This window comes from Tenrec ecaudatus, chromosome 3 (assembly GCF_050624435.1).
Source record: "Tenrec ecaudatus isolate mTenEca1 chromosome 3, mTenEca1.hap1, whole genome shotgun sequence".
In the NCBI taxonomy this organism is placed as follows: domain Eukaryota; kingdom Metazoa; phylum Chordata; class Mammalia; order Afrosoricida; family Tenrecidae; genus Tenrec; species Tenrec ecaudatus.
The window spans coordinates 181,225,860-181,247,380 of record NC_134532.1 but is presented as its reverse complement, the minus strand read 5'-3'; the positions used below and the strand labels follow the sequence as shown (position 1 = coordinate 181,247,380).

Genomic DNA, 21,521 nt, shown 5'->3' with positions numbered 1-21,521 from the left:
ACCGACCAGCAACAATGCCAACATCTGTCGGCCGGGCCCTTGCACAGAAAGGATAGCGTGTGGCATCTTCATAGCTCACATTCAGGGGAGCCATGAGTGCCAACACAGACGGGGACCGCTGGGATTCCCCCAGCAGGCCCGGCAACCTGCTTCACCAAGATCGACCCAAGCCAAACACAGAGCCCTCCAGGCAATCCCAATTCACAGGAGAGACTAAAACTGCCCCCGCTGGCTTTCCAGGATTGTAATCTTGGTGGAAGCAGCTGGCTTCGTCTTTCTGGAAGCACCTAGTGGGTTTGAACTGCCAACCTGTTTTTAGCCACCAGTTCACCATGGGGCCACGGGGCTCTCACTTCATAAAGATACAACCTCTCCCCTGAAACCAAAGCCAAACGCTCTTCCCCTCGAGTCGATCCCCCCTCGCAGGGACCCTAGCCAGGGTTTCTGAGGCCCCGGAAATCCTGACAGGAGAGGCAGCCTTGGCTTTCTCCCTCAGAGTCGCTGGTGGGTTTGAACAACCGACCTCGTAGTTAGCAAGTCAAAGTCTAACCCATGGAGCAGTTCACTCTGCCACGTGGGGGTGTGATGAGCCTGGTGGGGACCCTGCCCCACAGCTGCAACATCATCCTCCCAGCCAAGGGACAGAGGGGAGGAGGCCGACTCCCAAAGCAGCCTGGGGACGTGAAGCCATCTATGTGCTGGACACGGCAGCGGGTGTTGTGAGGTGGTGTCGGGCCAGCTCCGACCCACGGCGACCGTGTGCACAACAGAAGGAAGCACCCGTGGACCTGCGCCGTCCTCACCGCTGTTGCTCTGCCTGAGCCCAATGCATAGCCGCTGGGTCAGTCCATGTCCTCGAGGGCCTTCCTCTCTTTCCTTGACCCTGGACTTCTCCAAGCACGAGGCCCTTCTCCAGGGACTGGCCTGTCCTCACACGTCTAACACGTGTAAGCAGTCACCTCCCCGTCCTCGCCTCTAAGGAGTATTTTGGCTGTACTTCTTCCCAGAAACATCTGCGTGTTCGCTCGGCGGTCGTGGTACTTTCAAGGTTGTTGCCAGTCCACCTGCATAGATGCCTCTCCAGTCTGCCTTGTCCACGTCCACCTTTCACATGCGTGCGAGGCCACTGAGAACGCTGTGGCTTGTGCCAGGCGCAGCCCAGTCCTCAGAGTGACCTCATTGCTTTCAACCCTTCAAAGAGGGTTGGTTTACCAGCAGATTCGCCTCATGCAACTGGGGCACTGTGGTCATCCCACTTGATCCTAACCCATTTGCCAATGTGGCGGCGGCGGCAGCGGCGGCGGGTGGCTCACGGGGAGTGTCAGGCGGGGGTGCTACATAGGCACAGGCATTTGTGGGGGTGTGTTTAGTTGGGGGCTTCAAAAAGCTTGTGGGAAAATAGAATCAAGAGAATGAAGTTTACCCACACACATTGTGGGGTCCCTTGTGTGTGGGGCGCACAGGAGGATTTATCCGTGAGCCGGGGTCAACAGGGCGGCAGGGACTGGCACATTCCCCAGTGCGTGTGTGTGTGTGGACTTGTTCCCACACTGCCCTGCAGGTTCCTTACCGAGCCCGCTGAATAATTCATACGGAAGCATCAGGGGCAGGCGTCCTCATCCCGTGTCACAGAGGAGAAAACTGGAGCACACGGGAGACACAGCAAACACACCCATAGCCAGTGATGCGGCCATTCACGGCCAAGTGACCTCATGCCAGGCTGCCTCCCAAGACGGGCCGCAATGCCCGCTTTCCGGAAGGGACAGGGAGAGGCTGAGTCAGCCCATGCTGCACCTAGAACCTCAGAGAGAATTTAAGAACCCCTCTCCAGACACTCATGGACACACGTGTGCCCGTGAACACGCTCTCCCCCTCCCCGCTCTCTCTCCTGGGTTCTCAGCAGTGAGGCCAGGCTGACATCAGAACCCGGGGGGTCGTGACCCAGGCGTGTCACGTCCCACTCCCACTCACTGCGTGGGATCCTTGGTCAACAGAACGGCCCCGCCCTGAGCCACCCTCACTGGTGTCCTGTTTGAGGCCGCAGTGTCAATCTGTCCCCTGGATGGTCTTCCTCTTCTCCTTGGGCCTTCTGGTCCTTCTCCTGGGGCGGGCAGGCCCTTCAGATCACACGTCCAAAGGGTGTGCCCTGAGCCTTGTCATTGCCCTTCTAAGGAGCATTCTGGCTGCACTTCCTAGCCAGATGCGGTTGCTCTTCTGGCGGTCCCAGCACCGTAATTCAAATTCTTCCTCACAGGGCACCAACGTGGTGGCAGTGAGTTTGCTGGGGTTTTGTTGGTGCTCAGTGTACCCGGGGACAGAGCATGAGTTTAGGCCGTGCTCTCTCTTGCCCTCCCTCCTGATCCCTGGCCCTCCGACTGCCATCCTGTGCATTCTGATCTATAGCAGCCTTATAGGACAGAGTCGGGCGGCAATCCCCACGGTCGGCAGTTCAAAAGCACCAGCAGCTCTGCGGGAGAAAGATTGGGTTTTCTACTCCCGTTAACAGTTACAGTCTCAGTAGCACACGGGGGTTGCCATGAATTAGCAGTGATTTGATGATTGGTTTTTAGAGAAAGGACAAGAGTCGAACTGGGTCCTTGGGTTCCAGGGACTGGAAATCTTATGGGAGGAGAGAACCTCATCTTTCTTTGGCAGAATGGCCGGTAGGTTCGAAATGCTGACTTTGTCCCACACGTAACCAGGGCTCTGAGCTGGCGGTAAGGCGTCTCCACAGAGACAGAAGTACCCGACTGAGTCATACTGTGCTCTGGAAAGGCCGGTGGCCCACCTGTGGGAGGAGCCTGTCACTGGGTCAGCGCAGCCCTGGCCCATGGGGCCTCCACACAGGAGGTCCGGCTACTGATTGCCTTGCACAAACGGATTTCTGCTGTGAAGGAAAAGGGTGAAGTGACAGGTCACCTACAATGCCTGGTGCTCAACGACTCATCCGCCCGCCGAACGGGCTGGGGGACTGCCACACCATGGTACCTGCTATCATAAGGCGCCTTCGAACCTCAAGCTGGCTTTGATCCAGTGACCCTGTGAACAACAGGACGAAATGCCAGATGGGCCTGTGCCATCCTCACAATTGTCCCTTGGCCCGAGCCCATTGCTGCAGCCACTGTGTCCATCCATCCCTGGAGGGCCGTCCTCTCTTTCTCTGCCCCTCTACTTTACCAGGCAGGATGTCCTTCTCCAGGGACTGGTCTTTTCTGACAACACGTCTGAAGTACACGAGACAGTCTCACCGTCCTGGCCATGAAGGGGCACTCTGGTTAAATTCTTGCAATACAGATGTGTTTGTTCTTTCGGCAGCCCATGGTACTTTCAGTCTTCTCCACCAGCACAGTCCTAGTGCATCCATTCTTCTTTGGTCCCCTTCATTCAAGGGCCAACTTTCACATGAATGGGAGGCAACGGAAAACTACCACGGTTTGGGTCAGGCCCACCCAGTCCTCAAAAGACCATCCTCGCTTTTTGATACTCTGCAGAGATCTTGTTTGGGAAATTTACCCGATCCAACACATTGTTTTATCTCTTGACAGCTGCTTTCAGGAGCACTGATTGTGGCTCTCCACTTGTCACATCCCTATTGGTCCAGTTGTGAGGATTTTGGTCTTTACATTGAATCATAATTCATACTGATGGCTGCAGTCCTTGATCTTCATCAGCAAGGACTCCAGTGTTGCCCATAAGGATGCCAGCTTCCTGATCTGCAGGGTCATTCTGACAGGGTGCTGTGGGTATTCTTGCCCGGCAGACTAATGGCCCCAGTCTGCACCCACCAGCATAGGGAGGCTGCTGAGTCATGTCACAGGCAGACGCCCCGTCAACCGTTTCTCGGCCGGGCGCCCAGCTCGTTTTCCCAGAAGGAGGCTCTTCACTCAGGCAGAGCCAGGCCTCCCGCTACGCTTTGGTCCAATGATAGTTAACTGCAGTGCCCATTTTCTGCCAGGCAGGAGGCTGGCTTTAGCAGGCTGGTTGGTATCCACAGGCAAAGGTGAGCTGAGGCAGATGTATTGGCCCAGTGTGCCCAGAATATCACTAAGCTATATACACGAAGCTTCAAAAAAAGTTCACGAAAAAAATCCCATGGTCTTTATATTCCATTCCTCCACGCACCTTCTGAACCACCCTCACATGCAGACCCTGTCCTCGGAGTCCGAGGCGACTCGGTGGTAGTGGCTTCTTAGAGGTGTGGACAAAGGGAGAGAGATTGGGCAGCAGCCAGCAGTGGGCTCTGTTGTGCTTTTCGGTGGAGAAAACTACGCCAAGGAGAGGGTTGGGGAGGTTGAGTGGGGGTGGAAGGGAGGTGGAGGCTTCTCTGTAGTGTCCTGGGAAGGTGACATTTGAGAAGGAGGCGAGGGAGGACTCAGGCAGATCAAAGAACCAAACCAAATTCCCTGCCATCAAGTGGATGCTGACTCCCAGCGACAGGGTCAAACTGGCCCTGTGAGATTCCGAGACGGACTCTTCATGGGAGTGGAAAGCCTCACTTCTCTCCCACAGCGCCACTGGTGGCATCAAACTGCTGGCCTTGCTGAGCGAGCAGCCCGCTGACAAACACTACTGAGAACAGGAAGGGCAGGTGTAAGAGCGAGAGGAGGTGAGGGTGGGCCGGATGGCTGAGGCATCTGCCCAGAGGCTGAGCGGCTGTAGCCGAGTGAGTGACTGGTGGGGACAGGCCAAGAGCCTGACCTGACTCACAGCAACCCCTGTGAGCCAGCAGAACACCGCGCTCTCATCTTCATAACAGGGGCCTGGTGGTGGTGCCGTGGTTACGGGCTCAGCTGCTAACCGAAAGGTTGGTAGTTCAAACCCACCACCACTCCGTGGGAGACAGACGAGGCAGTGTGCTTCTGCAAGACTCACACCCCCCCCACACACAAAATAATGAAGAAAACCCCACCAAACACTGGTAGGCAGTCCATTCGGACTTCTAGTAACCCCTTAAGGCAGGGCAGAACAGCCCCTGTGGGTTTCCAAGACTGTCACTCTTTATGAGAGTGGAAAGCCTCATCTTTCACCTCTGGAACTGTTGGTGGTTTTGAACCGCTGACCTTGCCTTCAGCAGCCCCACGCGTTATCTGCTACACCACCAGGGCCTTGGGAAGTCCCAGGGGCAGCTGGGTGCCAACTGCTAACCTTGTGGTTAGCAACTTGATGTATAACCCACTGTGCCACCGGGCCTCCTCCTGGCCACACAGGCGTGTAAGCATACCAAGGCAGGGAGTTGATCTAGCAATCTTTCTTTCTTTATTTTTTGGGGGGTTCCACTGCAGTTTCTCCACTTCTTATGACACAGCCTGCTAGCTTGTAGGGGTTCAACAGGCCAACAAGCCATCAGAACCCCAGGGTGGAACAGTCTCTGGGACTGGATACAAGTTAGCTCGGTGGTTTCTAAGGATGAGTTCACTGCCCTCCTCGCCAGGACATGAAAACCTGCCACTTCTTACCCAGCGTCTAAACCAAACACAACGAGCTCCTTCAGTGCGAAGACCCACGGAGCCTTCCATTGAACGCACCGCTGTTAGCAACCCCAGAGAGGGCACTTAGGCTGCCGGAGTTCTAGAAGCCGGCTCCCCGCATCCGGCACCGGCTCACTTGGGAAAAGCATTTAGCTACAGCCCAGAGACTCAGCACAGCTGGGCTCCAGGGACCCCAGACCTGACTCACTCATTTCATAAGCGAGTAAACTCAGGTCCCAGGGGCCCCAGCCAGAGCGGCTGCTATCCAGGACCCGGAGCACCTCGCTGGCGTGTGCTGGTGCAGGCTCCACGGGGCCTGGGGTCAGGGCAGGGTGGTCGTGGGGACATTCCTTTTGTAATTACTCACACCGCCCTGAAATCACCCGGCCAGCCATTCTGGCATCTGATGGCACGAGAACGAGGTGGGCAAGCATCAGCACTCTACTGGGACCTTGAGGTCCAAGTCGGAAGAAAAATGTAAGTCACTGATTTTTTAAATTAGAAAGAGCCAACCCCAAACCTGATGGACTGCCACAAGGAGGACATCGTCAGTGGTTCGTCACGTGACACTCCCCAGTGCTAGGAGTCGTGGGGACCCAGTGCTCACCAGTTAGGCTGCGAACCGAAGGTCAGCAGTTTGAAGCCACTCCTCGGGGAAGGAAGGGCCTTTCTCAGCACGTAAAGAGTTACGGTCTCGAAACCCAGCGGGCAGCTCTACTGTCCCATGAAGGGTTGCAATCCGTTGGAGGGCTGTGCTTTGTTTGGGGCTTGCCACATCATCTGGGGTCCTTACCGCTCCCTGTCTCGGCCGGCACGGGAAAGTGGGCGGCTGGTGTAGTCCCGGGGCGTGGGCCCCCTCCTTGCTGCAGACTCCACACTGCCCACACACTCAGGCCCATCAGAAAGTCTGAAGCGTGTGAATGAAGCGCCTTGCTTGTCCCGCGAGGCCAAACTAGACTGTGTGTTACAGGGGAATTTCTCAGTTTCCCAGCTCAACTCCACCCCCCCCTCCATGTGAGCTTTTTTTGGGGGGAGTGGTTAACACTTTTTAAATAAATCGTTTTATTGGGGCTCATACAACTCTTATCACAATCCACACATGCATCAATTGTGCAAAGCACACTTATACATCCGTTGCCCTCATCATTCTCAAAATTCGCCTTCTGCTTGGGTTCCTGGAATCAGCTCATTTTCCTTTTTTCCATCCTCTCCCTCCCTGCACCCCCCTCCCTCATGAACCCTTAATAATTTATAAATTATTTTATCTTATCTTACACTACCTGGTTTCTCCCTTCACCTACTTTCCTGTTGCCCACCCCCCGGAGAGGAGGTTATATGTAGATTCCCCGAGATTGGTTCCCCAAACATTTTTTTAATGTTAAAGTTTTTTTTTTCTTTTCAAAAATGGTTAATGGGTGTGCTATTTTTTTTTATCATCATTCACCCCCCTGACAGTGCTTCAATGCCGCTGCTGGAGGCAGGCCAGCCTCTGCTGGGACAGGTGAGAGGAGGCGGGAGACCGCAAGCTTACCTATCTCCTCCTGTAAACCTGAGCAACTGGACCTGCGGTGCATGATCACAGAGGCCCGCGCCACCCCCACCCTGCCCGCCGGTCTCGCCAGGGACTCCCGGCCGCCCCCAGCCATGACAGGTGGGTAGACCAGCGTCGTGTGGGGCCTTAGTCATTTTCCTTGCTATCACTTGGTAGGTCAACCAGGAGTGCTATTTGGTTTGGGCAACCGTGGGAGACGCTCTGATGTGCGCAAGTGCGTTGGCGTGTGCTGGTTCAGCGTCAGCCCAAGCCGGCTTCAACCAGGGGCACCAGGACAGGAAGCCTCCCTCCATTCCGGACGAAGCACCGGGGCGTTCTGAACTGACAGCTCTGGCATCGAGTGGGCTGTGTAGCAGTGAGATTTTATGTCACTTGTACATGTGTAGGGGCCTTGTTCACTGCAAGGTCACAAGTTCGAACCAACAATCCCTCCCCAGGAGAAAGATGAGGCTTTCTACACCTGTAAAGGGTTATGTAGCGGTTCTCACCCTGTGGGTCATGGCACTTTGGGGGTGAACGACCCTTTCCAGGGGCCGCCCGCTTTATAACAGTAGCAAAATGACAGTGATGAAGTAGCAATGAAAGTAATTTTATGGTTGGGGGTCACCAGCACATGAGGAGCTGTGTGAAAGGGTCTCGGCAGTAGGAAGGTTGAGAACCACTGAGTTACAGTCTCAGGAACACACAGGGGCAGTTCTACCCTGTCCTGCAGGGTCGCTGAGCGGTGTCAACTCAATGGCAGAGTGAGTGAGTTTCACACTGTGCGGGGGTGGAGTCTGGCTTGTCAATCAGGTCACAGCCTGCTGATGCCTCCGGGAAGGTGTGGCCTTTCCATGGGAGACTGGGAACTTCTCTCCGTGTGGCCCTTCGCCTTTCTACTTGCTGGGACTCTGCCTGCCTCCAGGGGAGGCCCCAAGTGGGCTTCCCAACCCTCAGAGCTATAGGCACCCTGCTCTGCGCCCTTCCGGCTTCTCACGTCACCTTTCTGTGCCACCAACCTGTGGCTACGTTAGTCTGAAGGCCCTGGCTGGCATTGGGCTCAGACTTGAGTTGGACTGGGCTGGGATGCCTTCTTGAAATATACCGACTTCTTGATATAAGGCTCTTTCTTACACATACGGTTTTGTTCTTCTAGATAGCCCAGCCGAACATGGACTGCTACGCACAGGCAGGCAGTTCGAACCCACCATGCTCCTCCTTGGGAGAAAGACAAGGCTCTCTGGCTGCCTTGGAGGCCATCGTAGGGTGGCAGTCAGTCGGAGGGAGGGACGGGTCTCTCTACACAGGTCCCCGAGGGTGAAGGACGGAGGCCGAGTGAGCTGCACTCTACAAAGAGAAAACCACAGGAACATGCCACCGGGCTTCGAAAAGCAGGTGGAAGTGATCCTGTTACCTTTTAATTCTATTTTTCCATGAGTTTTTTGAAGCCCCCTCAGATTGATGGAGGGCCTGCTGTGCTAGTCCTGGGCGTGCCCTGGGTCTTTGCTCCCTGGGCCCTCTGATGTGCATGCACACGTATGTGTACACGTGTACACACACACCGATTAATTTAATAACAGTTCAAGGTGTATTCAGTCTTTAAGAGGAAGCATCAAATGTGCACTACCCCATTGCCGTCTCCTTTCCGAAACCAGGAACGCTGCCCTCATAACTGACACCGGCCGGGACCACCCTCACTGCCGGGAATGGCCGGAAACTGCTAGATAATACGCCTTTGAGTTATTTCCAAAAGACATTTAAGCTGATTTTTTAACCTAGGACACATTTTAAAACCCAATGGCTGAAAGCATGATCCAGCTTAAATGCTTCTAGAGAAGGAGGGATGGTGGACTCTGAGATGGCCCTCCTGGGGCTGAGGTCCACATCCCCGCCCCCACAAACCTCCAGCTTCAGTTTCTACCCAGAAGCCAGGAGCGCTAACCCCTGGTTTAAAAGGATTCTTGGGACCAGTGCCTCACGATTCTTACAATAGAACCAAAAGCAGTCTTTCGGGAAGAGACCGCGCTGTTGGTTTTGACGGGCCGTGAGGCCCTCAGAATGTGTCCCGCCCACCATAGTCCAGTGAGACTACTGGACGAAGGATGAGCCCCGTGTCACAGGTGAAAAAAAAAGCAAAGCCCAGAGAGGTCAAGTGACCTACTCAGAGCCACACAGCTCAGCCCCCACAGAACGGCGGGGCCTGGACCCAGGTACCCCAGCTCCTGCTCCTTACTCTCTCCACTGGGAACGCAGCCTCCTGCCTCAGGAAACAAAGGCCTGGCCTCGTTTGCCTCTTTTGCCTAGTCAACGGAAGCCAGCTGCTTGGGTTCTGGGCTGAAAATAACACAGTTTGTTGCTGGTCTCAGTCTTGGACACAGTTGAGTGTCCTTCTGGAAGAGAAGTTCTCCCACTACAAGCGCCCAGAGAATCGCGACACCAACCTCACTGCCGGCTCGAAAAGTCCTGGGCTAGGCTGACTGGGGCCGAGAAGAGAGGCAGGAGAGCCTGGTGCTTAGGGCTCCGGCTCTGTAACCTGACTTCCTGGTTTCAAATCTCAGCTCGGCCTTTTACAAACCTTGGACAAATCAGCTGAGACTCCGACTCAGGTTTCCAATGAGAGACAGCAAGAATCAGCGGGACCTCCCTTAGAGAGCTTGAGTGACAAGGGGACTGTGGAGCAGTACAAGGCACGTGTCCAGGTGTATTAGCTGAACAACCATGGCCCGCATGTCCGCGTCCACTATATATGACACTCTCGGTGAGCGCCAGCAGTCCTCATCGCCATTTAACCACTGGCGAGAACACGGCTTTGGAGTTTGCCTGGTGGTTAGGTGCCATCGGTCGGTTCTGACCCAGAGCGGCCCCATGCAAACAGAATGAAACACTGCCCGGCCCTGTGGCATCATTCCCACAATGGTTCCGGTGCTTGAGCCCATTCTTGCAGCCACTGTGTCAATCCGTCTCCTTGAGGGCCGTCCTCTCTGTTGCTGCCCCTCCACTCTGCCGAGCAGGATGTCCTTCTCCAGGGATTGCTTGTTCCTGACCATGTGTCCAAAGTATGTGAGATAAAATCTCTCCTTCCTTGCCTCTATTGGGTTTCTTCCAATACGGATCGGTTTGTCCTTAAAGGAGCCCGTGGTACGTCCCGTCCTCTTCTCCAGCACACAATTCAAATGCGTCCATTCTTCTATCGTCTTCCCTATTCAGTGCCCAACGTTCACACGCATCCGAGGCGATGGAGAATACCATGGCTTGGGTCAAGTGCCCCCGAGTCCTCAATCACATCTGCCTTACTGGAGTTCAAAGCCAACCTTTGTGACCTTGAGAAAGCTGTTTAGGATCTTTGCTCTTGGAATCGCAATTTCCCCACCTCTAAAGTGGGGATGACCAGGCGCCCTGGTGGCATGCTAATGGTCTCACCGGCTACAGCCTCACTGTCCTGAAAGCAGCCACCCGGCACAAAGTGAAGCTGATGACTTGGAGTCAGCCCCGGTGAGGAGCCTGGCCTGTCTCGATGCCCGAGTGCAGGTGCCGCCTTGGAAATGGCTCCATTAACCCCAGCTGCCCCCTGTGGACTGGAGGGACCATGCCTCCCAACTGTCCCCTGAGTTCAGAACCCACATCACTGTGAGCAAAACAGAGTTTGGGGTCATCTGCTACTCTGGAACAGTCAGCCGAGCAGCAATATCTGTAAGGTTGGAGCGATAGAGACAGGCCTCCTCATAGACCAGTTTTTCCCACCAGGGTGGGCAGACACGCATTTCCAGACTCATGCCTAACGGTTACTTAAAGAAATGGTAGCCACACAAGGACCCTTGGTGACGTCAGCATCATCTCCTTCCAAGAAGCAGGCCAGCCAAGGCAGAGGGAGGCCCCACAAATGCACCCAATCTGTTGGCTGTGCTCTGCCCTCACCATCTCCTTCACTGTGGTGGGAACCGTCGCCACGGCTGAGCTACAGGAGGCGAGCCAGCGACCGCTGCAAGCACTTGAAGGCATCCCGCTTCTCGCCACGCCCCGGGTGTTTGCAAATAGCCGTGTGAAGCATGTGCAGCAGGGCTATGGTCTCCTCGCCTTCTGGATGAGGACGCAGAGGCACAGAGAGCCCAGCGACCTTCCCTCAAGCCACCGCTCGGATAAGGAGCAGCGCCTGGCTTTGAACCCAGGCAGCCTGGCTCTGGAGTCCCTGCGCTTCAACCACCACACTATCCAGGGACTCCTTCAGCAGCACACTCTCGGCACCTGCTTTGGCTTCGATGAAGGCATCAACAGCACCGATTCCATCTTGTCGTGCGGATCAGGATTTCTGAGAGAAGAAGCGATGCCCAGTGGAGAGACACCATTGAGAAGAGTGATAGGCGGCCATGGAAAGCCCATGTAAATGCTGAGCAATGGTCATGAATGTGTGACACCGCATGACAAGACACAGCCCCCAGCATTTCCTGTGTATCGATTAAGGCTAACCAATCAGGAACCGCTAATGTAATTACTGCGTGGAAACCCGGGCTGACAGGAACCAGTGGCAGGTGAAGAAGCACACAGCTCAGGGAGAATGCAAGGACCTCCCGGTCTGTCACCTGTATGTCGGCAGCCCCTCGGCCCCACCTGCTCACCGACTGATCCCTTCCTGTCCACTGGGGGCAGGTCCTAACCCAGGGCAAGGAGGCAAGCAGGGGCCTCAGACTCTCCCAGCAGACGAGAGCAACGAGAACCGCAAGTGCTGGGTCAGAAGGAGGCGTCTAGCTCCGGCACGAGATCCATAGAAACCCTGTCATGTGTATCAGGTCGCAAACTTTCCAGCTTGCCTCCAAGTGCCAGGGACCGGGTGGGGGCACCGGTGGCCAGTGTGCTCTGAAAGGGAAGCCTAGAGGGCCCTACAGGATGGAGGAGCATCCCTGTGTATTTCTGAGACTGTCACCCTTTACAGGGGCAGACAGTCTCGTTTTCCTCCCAGAGAGCAGCTGGTGGGTTCGAACTGCTGACCTTGCAGCTCAAAGTGTAACCCACCAGATCAGCTCCAATGTGCCCTCAGATTATGAGTCAGCGCTGCAATTCCAAATGAAACAGAGTAACCAATTGCTGTTGAATTGACTCCTCCTTGTGGCAACTTCTGTGTGCTGGTGTAGAACTGTGCTCTTGACCGCCTGAATCGCCAAACTCAAGTCTGCATCCAAAGCCCGGCCCACAGCACCACCAGGGCTCTTTAAATCAGCGGTTCTCAACCTGTGGGTCTCGACCCCTTTGGGGGTCAAATGACTCTTTCATTAAGGGTCACCAGATTCATCACAGTAGCAAAATGACAGTTATGAAGTAGCAACGAAATTAATGTTATGGTTGGGGGGGGCGGTCACCACAACATGAGGAACTGCATTAAAGGGTCGCAGCATTAGGAAGGTTGAGAACCACTGTGGCTTAAACAAAACAGAAACCACCAAGAAACCAGACCTCTGCCTCCCACATTTCTCTAAAGGGTGTCACTTTCAACAATGCCCACAAGGTGGCAGAACATCTCCTCTCGGGACTTCTGAGCAGAGTTACACAAAGGGAAGGGAAAAACTTCAAGAACTGGTACTTGCTTAACAACGCCTAAGTTTTCGAAGATTTGATTGCAACAGATCCTTGTTTTAATGCTAATCTTTCCTTTCTTTTTGTTTTTTATAATCAAGCATCTGTGCCAAACGTTAGTGGAAAAGGAAAACTTTTCTGGGCTAAATTTGGATTATTGAGTATTAAAGTACTCTGAGAACGGGGCGGGTGTGCAGAATACAGGATTGAGAATGGAAGCTGTTCATTCCTACCCCAAATATGGCCAGAAGTTGCCCACGTGATCGACTGTTCCAACGTACGGAAAACGTCTGAACACTTCCACGTGACAAGAACGTCCATAAAAGAGATGGAGCGAAAAAGAATGACAGGGAAATATGTTAAGGTCACAATAACGAAGAAAGCTTCGAAAAAATGCCTGGGGACTAAATGCAGCATGGCACCCTGGATTAGTTCTTGGAGGAGATAAAAAGCTTTAGAGCAGCGGTTCTCAACCAGTAGGTCTCGACCCCTTTGGGGGTAGAACGGCCCTTTCACAGGGGTCGCCTAAGACCATCGGAAAACACATATTTCCGATGGTCTTAGGAACCAAGACACCGACAGCTCCTCTATCTGTCTCCAGGCGGGTCCGCCCACATGCAGATACATCCACATACAAGTGCCCGGCGTGAAGGCTGTTACCCATGTTACACCATGCTTCAAGACAAAATTTCATTTATTTGTCATTAGAAATAAATATTTCACAATCTACAATTACATATTGTTTTTGTGATGAATCACCAAGCTTTAATTATGTTCCATTTGTAACAATGAAAATATATCCTGCCTATCAGATATATTTACATGACGATTCATAACAGTAGCAAAATGACAGTGATGAAGTAGCAACGAAAATAATGTTATGGTTGGGGGGTCACCACCACATGAGGATCTGTATTAAAGGGTCACAGCAATAGGAAGGTTGAGAATCACTGCTTTAGAAGAACAATGGCCAGAATCTGAGTAAAGTCTTATTGTTTAGTGAATAGGTTCCCCCCACCCCCAACCATGCCCCCTGCCCTGATATTCGTTTCTTCATTCAACTCACAGCTTTCCAGTCTACCTCTCTCTGTAGGACAGGTTAGAATAGCCCCAGTGAGTTTCTGAGACTGTAATTCTTTACAGGAGTAGAAAGCCTCGCCTTTCTCCCATGGAGTGCCTGGTGGTTTCGAACGTTGGACCTTGTGGATCACAGCCCGCGAGTAACCACTACGCCACCACGGCTAGTTTTGATAAATGTGCGTGATTGTTTCAGATGCCAGCTTCCATTCAAGGGAGCTGGGTGAAAGGCACCCGGAAACTCGAGACGACGCTTGCTAATGTTTCCATACATCTCAAATGATTCCAAGATTAAAAACACAAACGAACGGAACCTAGAGAGGGAAAAGCCCCAGCAACGGGCAGAAATACGGGGCCATAGTCGGGATGGCTTGCGCTCAGGACCACTGACGAGGGGAGATTTAAAAGCGAGAGGTAGCAGCTCACGAGCAGTACAACAGCTGATCCTGGGCCGTCAAGAGCTTTGCCGTTCAGTGATCGTGCGTGATGCAGCAGAAGTGCCCCTGAGAGTGGTCTGGGCGGCTCCAGGTGTGGATCTTGGAGTCCCCCTGGCGGGTTCAGGCTCCTGACCTCTGGGAGAGACCCATGACTGCCACCAGGCCTTCTTGCAATAAGACCAGAACAGACAAACTGACGAAGCCTGGCGTAAACTCACACATAGAGCTCACACACAGAGCCCCCTGTGGGTTTCCAAGACGGTAGCTGTTTATGGGAGTAGAAAGCCTGATCCTTCTTTCAAGGAGTTGTTGGTTTTGAACGGCCAAACATGTGGCTCGCAGCCCCATGCGTAGCCACTGCACCCCCAGGGCTCCCTGGGGTTTGGACAGAGAGAGGGCTACCACCTGTAGGTGGAGCGAAGCCACTGCACCCCCAGGGCTCCCTGGGGTGTGGACAGAGAGAGGGCTATCACCTTTAGGTGGAGCGAAGGCACTGCAGCCTTTCTGAAAGGGACAAAAGCCACAACAGTCAATGGCCTTTGCTCAGACACTGTAATTTTAGGAACCTGAATCACAGCCAGATGTTACCAGAGAGAAATAGCCCTCTCTTCTGATGAAGCTGCCAGGGTCCCACAGGACTGGAACCTGCTCTGCGGGTCCCCCCTTCACAGGCCAATCATGGAGCCAGAAGTCAAATGAAACCACATCCACCTCTTGCCGTCAACTTGATCTTAAGAGGCCCGGCCCCAGGACTTGTGCAGAACGCTGCAGCGCCCCGCCACCACCTGCCCAGGTGCAGGCAAAGGCGTGCAGGTACAGGTGCAGAGCAGGTGCTTGAGCTTCCCACTCACCTATGACTGAAGGCACCCTTTGCTTTAGTGTGGGAAGGGAGTCTTCCCGCTGGGGGCACAGGGGCAGAGAGGCCGGGAGGGGCAGGGAGGAGGTGAACGGAGCAGCATCCCAGGGCGGCTGGCTGCACAGTCTCAAGGATTGGCGTACACGCAGGCCCTGCTCAGAAGGCTGGAGAAAAGTACAGGCGACAGAAATGAGCCTGAACATTGCTCTCTGTTCTAGCAGCAGCCTCACACCTCCAGCTCTCCAGGTGGCACTTCCCAGGGTGGGGACACCTGCAGGTTGAGTCCAGATCCTGATGGTGGGAGAGGAGAGTGGGGCTGCCCATGACCACAAATCTGTGCACATGGTCGACCAGCAGCTTCTAGGTCCTGTCCCATCACTGCTGGCTGGGGACCGATGCTCTGTGCCCTGGTGGGGTGAGGGGAAAAGGAACCCCAGGAACTCCCAGCCATGACGACCACTCTACCCCATGGCAGATGAGTGGCTCTGCTCTGGGGCACTCAAAGGACCTGGACTAGGACCAGCCACCCCATGTCCCTCCTGACGGCCACGGGACATACACCCCCAGCCCACACTTGCCCACGCCATGTCCGGGACCCTGTGACAACTGCTGCCCCTTCAGGTACTTGCCTTGGGGAGTCAGGGGGTGGCAGGACATTTGGGACCATGGCTCCAGACCCCAGTAAAGGTCCCACCGTCCCATTGGGTTCCCCTTACACCTGTTGTCATCAAGGATTCTGAATCACCGCCTACTTCACTTATCAAAGACGCCTGCCGAGATCACATGAGGAAGAATTTCACAATGGCACCAGACAGCAGCCAAGCTCAGGCACCAGGCCCCTTTCAGCCAGGTCTCTGCAACCACACTAGCCACACGCCTCTCCACAGGCCCCGGTGGGCCCCACCAGTGGCCACAAGTGAAGTCCCGTACTGCCTGTCACCAGGGACACCACACACCTTCACGCTGTGCTGTGACTAAGATTTGTGACGGAGGAGTCCCACCGGCTCAGGCACGAAGCTGCTCTGAAGGGGCTGTGTGTGAGGGGTCTGGTGTGAGTGTGAGAGGGGCCTGTGCGTCCCCTGGTCCGAGTGCGCGTGTGGGTGGTAGGAGGGGTCTTGAGTGCGAGGTGTTTTGTACATCACCTGGCAAAGGTGCAAGGCTGCTCTAGGGAGAGAGGCAGACAGATAGTGGTATTCTATCACAGAGGTGAGGCTGCTCTGGAAGAGGTGTGTGTGTGTGTGTGTGTGTGACTATATCACCTGGCGCAGGGGTGAGGCTGCTCTGGAATAGGAGGAGGGAGCGTGTGTCTGTGTCGTCTTGTACGCCACCTTACACAGGGACAGGCCTGCTCTGGAAAGAGCGTGTGTGAGGTGTTTTGTACAACTGATCAGCCTCCCCACCCACAGCTCTGCAGGACAGAGCCCGGCTCGCCTTTCCAGGCCTGCGAAGCCACCCCAGAATGACAATCTCAGTGTCCTTACATGGTGCAAAAGCGGATGCAGGAAGATGCAGTAGAGCCGCCAGGGTCACAGACACGCACTGTCCCAACCCAAACCGGAGCAGGAGACCCGCCCTAGAGTGGAGTGGGAGGGAGGCGGGGCCCAGGCGGGCGCACACCAGAGGCCACCAGCATGGCCGAGGACACACGCACGCACTCATCTGACAAACCTTGGCTTCAGGGTCGCTGTCGATGCTGCCGGAATCGTCGTCGTCGGCATGTGGGGGGTTCCTGTAAAGCAGACGGGAAGTCAGACGCAGAGTGGGGGCCCGGTTCCAGCAGCACAGAGCCCCCAGGGAAGGCTGGATCCCTGGGTTCCTACCTGAGCTTCAAGGAGGCGTAGCGGAGTGTGGCTCCTTCGAACTCTTTCAGGCTGGGGTCTGGGTTCACAGTGGCTGCGTGTAAATCCTGGGGGGAGAAACAGATGCCTGTCAGTCAGCCAGGGACCCCCCCGCCCCCAGCAGTTCCCTCCAATCTTCGAGGTCCGGAGGCACGCGAGTGTGGGCCGAGGCGGACAGAGGCATGCGAGGCTGGGGCTTCTAGCAGGTGACCTTGGGCAGCCACAGCGGGGACGTTGGGAGAAACAAGGCAGCATGGACACGAGCTGGCCAGCCCGGCGAGAAGGGCCCTGGCTCCATCCCTGCAGAAGGCGCCGTGTTCACCAGGAAGCGGACACAGCCACAGCCATGCAAGGAGACCGCACACGAACCAACGGCACGTGCCCACACCCCACGCGATACTTGCCTTCCAAATGTCACTATTAATCTTCCCCCCATTCAGAACAGCAAAATCACTCCACGGCTGCTTCTAGACATAGAAGTGTGCACATACAATAAGTAAAGCAAATAAATAAAGCACATTGATATAAAAAAAGAAGAACAACAAGGGGAAAAAAAAACAGGCAAAACAGAAACAGAAGACCCAGTGGTTAGCACTGATATTCACAAGATGGGTTAGGGAACAAATGAGCTCTGAAATAGCTCCTGGCCATCGAGTTGACTTTGACTCACAGCGACCCTGGAGGGCAGGGCAGATCTGCCCCTGTGGGCTTCTGAAACCAATGCTTTACAACGGCAGAGAGCCTCATCTCTCTCCCGAAGAGTGATTGGTGGTTCTGAACTGCTAACTTTGTGGTTGGCAGCCCAAAGCAGAACCACTAGGCCACCAGGACTCCTCGGGTGATCATTCTAGCGCACATCTAATTGCCACCCGCAGGCTGCATCGCGGGGAGTGCCCACAGCAATGACTAAAGAAGGGGGCATCCGTGGGCATTAGCAACAGACCGTAACGTTATTCTCTACACATGGTTTTACAGGCAAACAGAATGCTTCCAAGCGTTGAAGGGACGGCTCGATTCCATGTAGCTCCCTCCCAAGCCCCAGGAACCAAACCACTGTGCTGCAAGTAGGGGTGAACTCAGAGCTGGCATTTCCCGGGGTGCTGGTTTGCTCAGTGGGCATGCGCATGAGAAAGGGGCTACGGAGCTGGAGCCTGACTGCCTTCAGGCCACAGGAAAAGGGGTTCAAAGGGCACTCGCTCAGGCACCCACGCCTCGCGGCCACCCCACCCGGGAACACTAGCTCTGAGCGATCTCACGGGATCTCCACCTTCCCTGCCCCATCCCCTGTCTGTGACACACAGGGCTGGCTCTTCACAAACTAATCTGTGGTCATGGGGTGATTTTGAAAGCCAATTCGAGCACCAGGCACAAAACCTTGGCTCTTGGAGGAGGCCGACAATGGTTGAGTTTCCACAGCCCCGTTCTTCCGCTCACCTCAGAGGCACAAGGGGGCATTCTTTCCTGGGCGGAACGAACGGTCCCACACTTTACCCCTGGAACTGGGGTCCCGCCTGGGGCCAGTGCACTCCAAGGCCCCCTCTCTGGGTGTCAATGCCAACCGTGGGAATGCCTCAGCTCATGTTCCTTTAACGGAAGCACAGAGCACCGACCCCTCGCTGGTGCTCAGGGCACTGACACCGCTTTCAAGACCAGGAAAAGCAGAAAGCACCAAGTTCAAGGGCCCCAGACGCTGGGAAGATGCACCTAACCCCTAAGGACAGTGTGGGAGCAGAGTCATTGCAGGTGTGAGCCCCGTTAGTCCTCCCGCTCAGTTGGCGTCACTGTTGCTTTCTTTCGGGGGTGAGGCACCTGACGTGCGGCTTTTCAAAAGGACATAGCCTGCTGTATTTATAAAGATGGTTTCGCTTATCAAATAAAGGAGCGGGAATGTTTCCCATTGCCAGAAACTTTCTCTGTCTCTCCAACCCCCACAGGACAGACAGCCGTCGCTCAGGAGTGCACTGGTCACTGAGTCCACCTGTCAGCTGAGGGGAGCCGTGAACACCCAGAAAGCCCTCGTCAAACAACCTCACAGGGGCAAGGGGCCCAAACCAGGTGCTTACTGGACAGTCCTCTCCTGGAGTCAGGCGGCTGCGGGGGGGCAGCCACAGACCCACAGAGACCTCCCCAGGGAGAGACCTTGGCTCTGAGCACCAAAGTCACCTTTCCTAAGCCCAGGCCCACCTTCTCCTCCGAGCTCTCGATTCACGGACTCCAGGAAACGCCTTCCATCAGAAAGAGAGGCGAAGACTTAGCTGCGGGCCCAGGACCCCTTCATCGAAGTCTCTGACGCAGATCCTTCTTCTTTCTAAATCCCGACACCCAAGTCATCTGGGAGACCTTCTGGAACAAACCCGCGGCCGGAGGAAAAGCACCCAGTGCCAGATTCCAGCAGCAAAAGTCCTCCCATTTGCAGGCGTTCGAATCCCTGGCGAGCGCGTGCCGCGGCCGCGTCTTCACCCGTCGCCGGTGAACTTCGGAGAGTATGTTGAGTCAACGGATTTGGCACTTACTCACGTTTAGCCACTTGGGACGGTGGTGGTGGGGAGGGGTGCTGAGGGGGTGGGGTATAGGTAAATATACATTTCCACCTTCACGTATTAGAGATGACTTCTCCCTAACATTTTGCTCTCTGTACTTACAAATCCGCTGAAATAGATTCTGACGGAGATCCAAGAAATGGTGTGAAAGAACCAATCACTTTGCTTCAATGTCACGATCACCGGAGGCAACATTATCCAGAGAGGTCACTTTCCTGGAAAGCTCCGTGCGTCCGTCCCACAGTCAGTCCTCTGCTTCAGATCTGCCATGGGATGGCTCATGCCATCCTTAGCTCTGCCACTCCCCTCTTTCTCCCCGCTCGCTCCTGTGCCTCCGGCTCCCTGACCCTGGCCTCGTGCAAAACATACTGTTGTCAAGTGGATACCAACTTTCGGTGACCCTACAGGGCAGGAGAGAACTTCCCTGTGGGTTTCCCAGACGGTAACTCTTTAAGGGTGTAGAGCGCCTCATCTTTCTCCTGAAGAGCGGCCGGTGGGTTTGAACTGCCGTCTGTGAAGTTAGCAACCCACTTGTAGCCACTAGGTCACACAGGAGGAACATGTGGGATGGCATAAACCATCTGAAGAGGAGAAGTCCTGCTGGTTTACGAAAAGAGGCCCGTTGGCGCAGTCGTCAGAGCGCACAGCTGAGAACCAAAGGTTCAGCAGTTTGAACCCACCAGTTGCCTCTTGGGGGAACGAGAGGTCACTCTTCCTCTAGACATCCGTGGGGGTTTGTTCTAATCCATCCATCAGGGTCGTGAGGAGCTAGAATGGATTGGATGGCCTGGGTTTGGTTTTGGTTTATGATAGTCACCTGCTTAACTGCGAGGTCAGCAGTTCAAAACCACCAGTCGCTCCTCGGGAGGAAGAGAAGGCTTTCTGCTCTAATAGAGATCTGCCATCTCAGAAGGCCACAGGGGCAGCTCAACTTCCTCTTTGAGGGCTGTGATCAGTTAAGAGTTTTGATGGCAGTGAGTTTGAGTTCACTAAGCTGGAGGGTGTGACCTTCTCTGAAACGTATGGAAAAACATGCCTACGAGTGAAGTACTTTGCAGGGCCTAGACCTTGTCTGTCATGCTTCCCGTCTTCTCCAGTCTCAGAGGATGGGGTTTCTATGGCGATCACTGGTTCCAAACATCAGTCACAAGCTTCACCTCTTTAGCAAATTATTATTTTAGACACCTTGACAGGTGTCTTTCGTTTGTACAACAGGAGTTTCCACATCTATTCTGCGTTTACTTTCCATGGTTTACTTTAAGCCCATCTCTGCCCTCTCACATTGTAATATCAATTATTGTTGTTCTCAGGGCTCATGAAATCAGTTCCAACCCAGAGCGACCCTATGCACACCAGAAGGAACCGCTAACTGCCCTGCACCGTCCTCATGGTTGCTCCTAAGCTCGAGTCGATTGCTGCAGCCACGGTGTCAGTCCATCTGGTTGAGGGCCTCCCTCTTTCTTGCTGCCCCTCCACTTTATCACACAGGATGTCCTTCTCCAGGGACTGGTCTCTCCTTAGAGCCCCGCCATCCTTGCCTCTAAGGAGCACTCCGGCTAGCCTTCTTCCAGGATAGACTGTCTTGTTCCTTTAGCCGTCCGTGGTACTTTCAAGATTCTTCTCCATCCAGCACCACAACGGAAAGACATCCATCTAAGCTTTCATCATCAGGCACCTCAAAGCTCTCCCAGTGGGTACCCACGATCTAATTCCCAAACTGCTTCCACATACTGAATATATGCCAAAGCAGCACCCGCTCTTGCATATCAAGTCCGCAGTGACCGGCTGCTGCTCTAGCAGTCACAGCGCCGCCCGTGGAGGGAGGGCTTTCACACACAGAAATGTCTCCCTTGCAGCTCAGGAGCCCAGGGCCCAAACCGAGGGCAACAGCCCCAGAGGAGGGCTTTCTTTCTCGGCCACCTCTGGAGACAGGTCTGCAGCTCCTTTCAGCAGCGGTGGCCTGGTGCTCCTGGGAGATCCCCAGGCATCTTCTTGGCACCCAGGTTCCGCTGGTCTAAGTGGTTCTCTGCTCAGGGGCTCTGGATCCACAGGATGTGCTCCCCTCCCAGCTGGTGGTTCTGAAGTCCCTCTTTCCGGTTCCTTTTACTTCTCATCACATCCAAGGTGAGGTAGGTCAGGGAATTTCCCCTCCATCAGTCAGGATGGAGACCTCAGTAAGGAAGTCTAAGCCCCTCACAATGGACTGGCT

The 21,521-nt window shown here is 54.7% G+C and overlaps 1 protein-coding gene across 15 annotated transcripts in view; it reads right to left on the bottom strand.

Annotated features, from left to right (window-relative positions):
* APBB2 (amyloid beta precursor protein binding family B member 2) overlaps window positions 1-21,521 on the bottom strand; it is a 345,785-nt gene that overhangs the window by 71,578 nt on the left and 252,686 nt on the right. For all 15 annotated transcript variants that reach the window (XM_075544392.1, XM_075544393.1, XM_075544389.1 and 12 more), the window contains 3 exons: window positions 17,177-17,239; window positions 16,755-16,840; window positions 16,603-16,663 (listed from right to left, as the gene is read on the bottom strand). In XM_075544392.1, coding sequence (XP_075400507.1) covers window positions 16,603-16,663; window positions 16,755-16,840; window positions 17,177-17,239 — 210 coding nt within the window. The remainder of the gene's footprint in view (window positions 1-16,602; window positions 16,664-16,754; window positions 16,841-17,176; window positions 17,240-21,521) is intronic.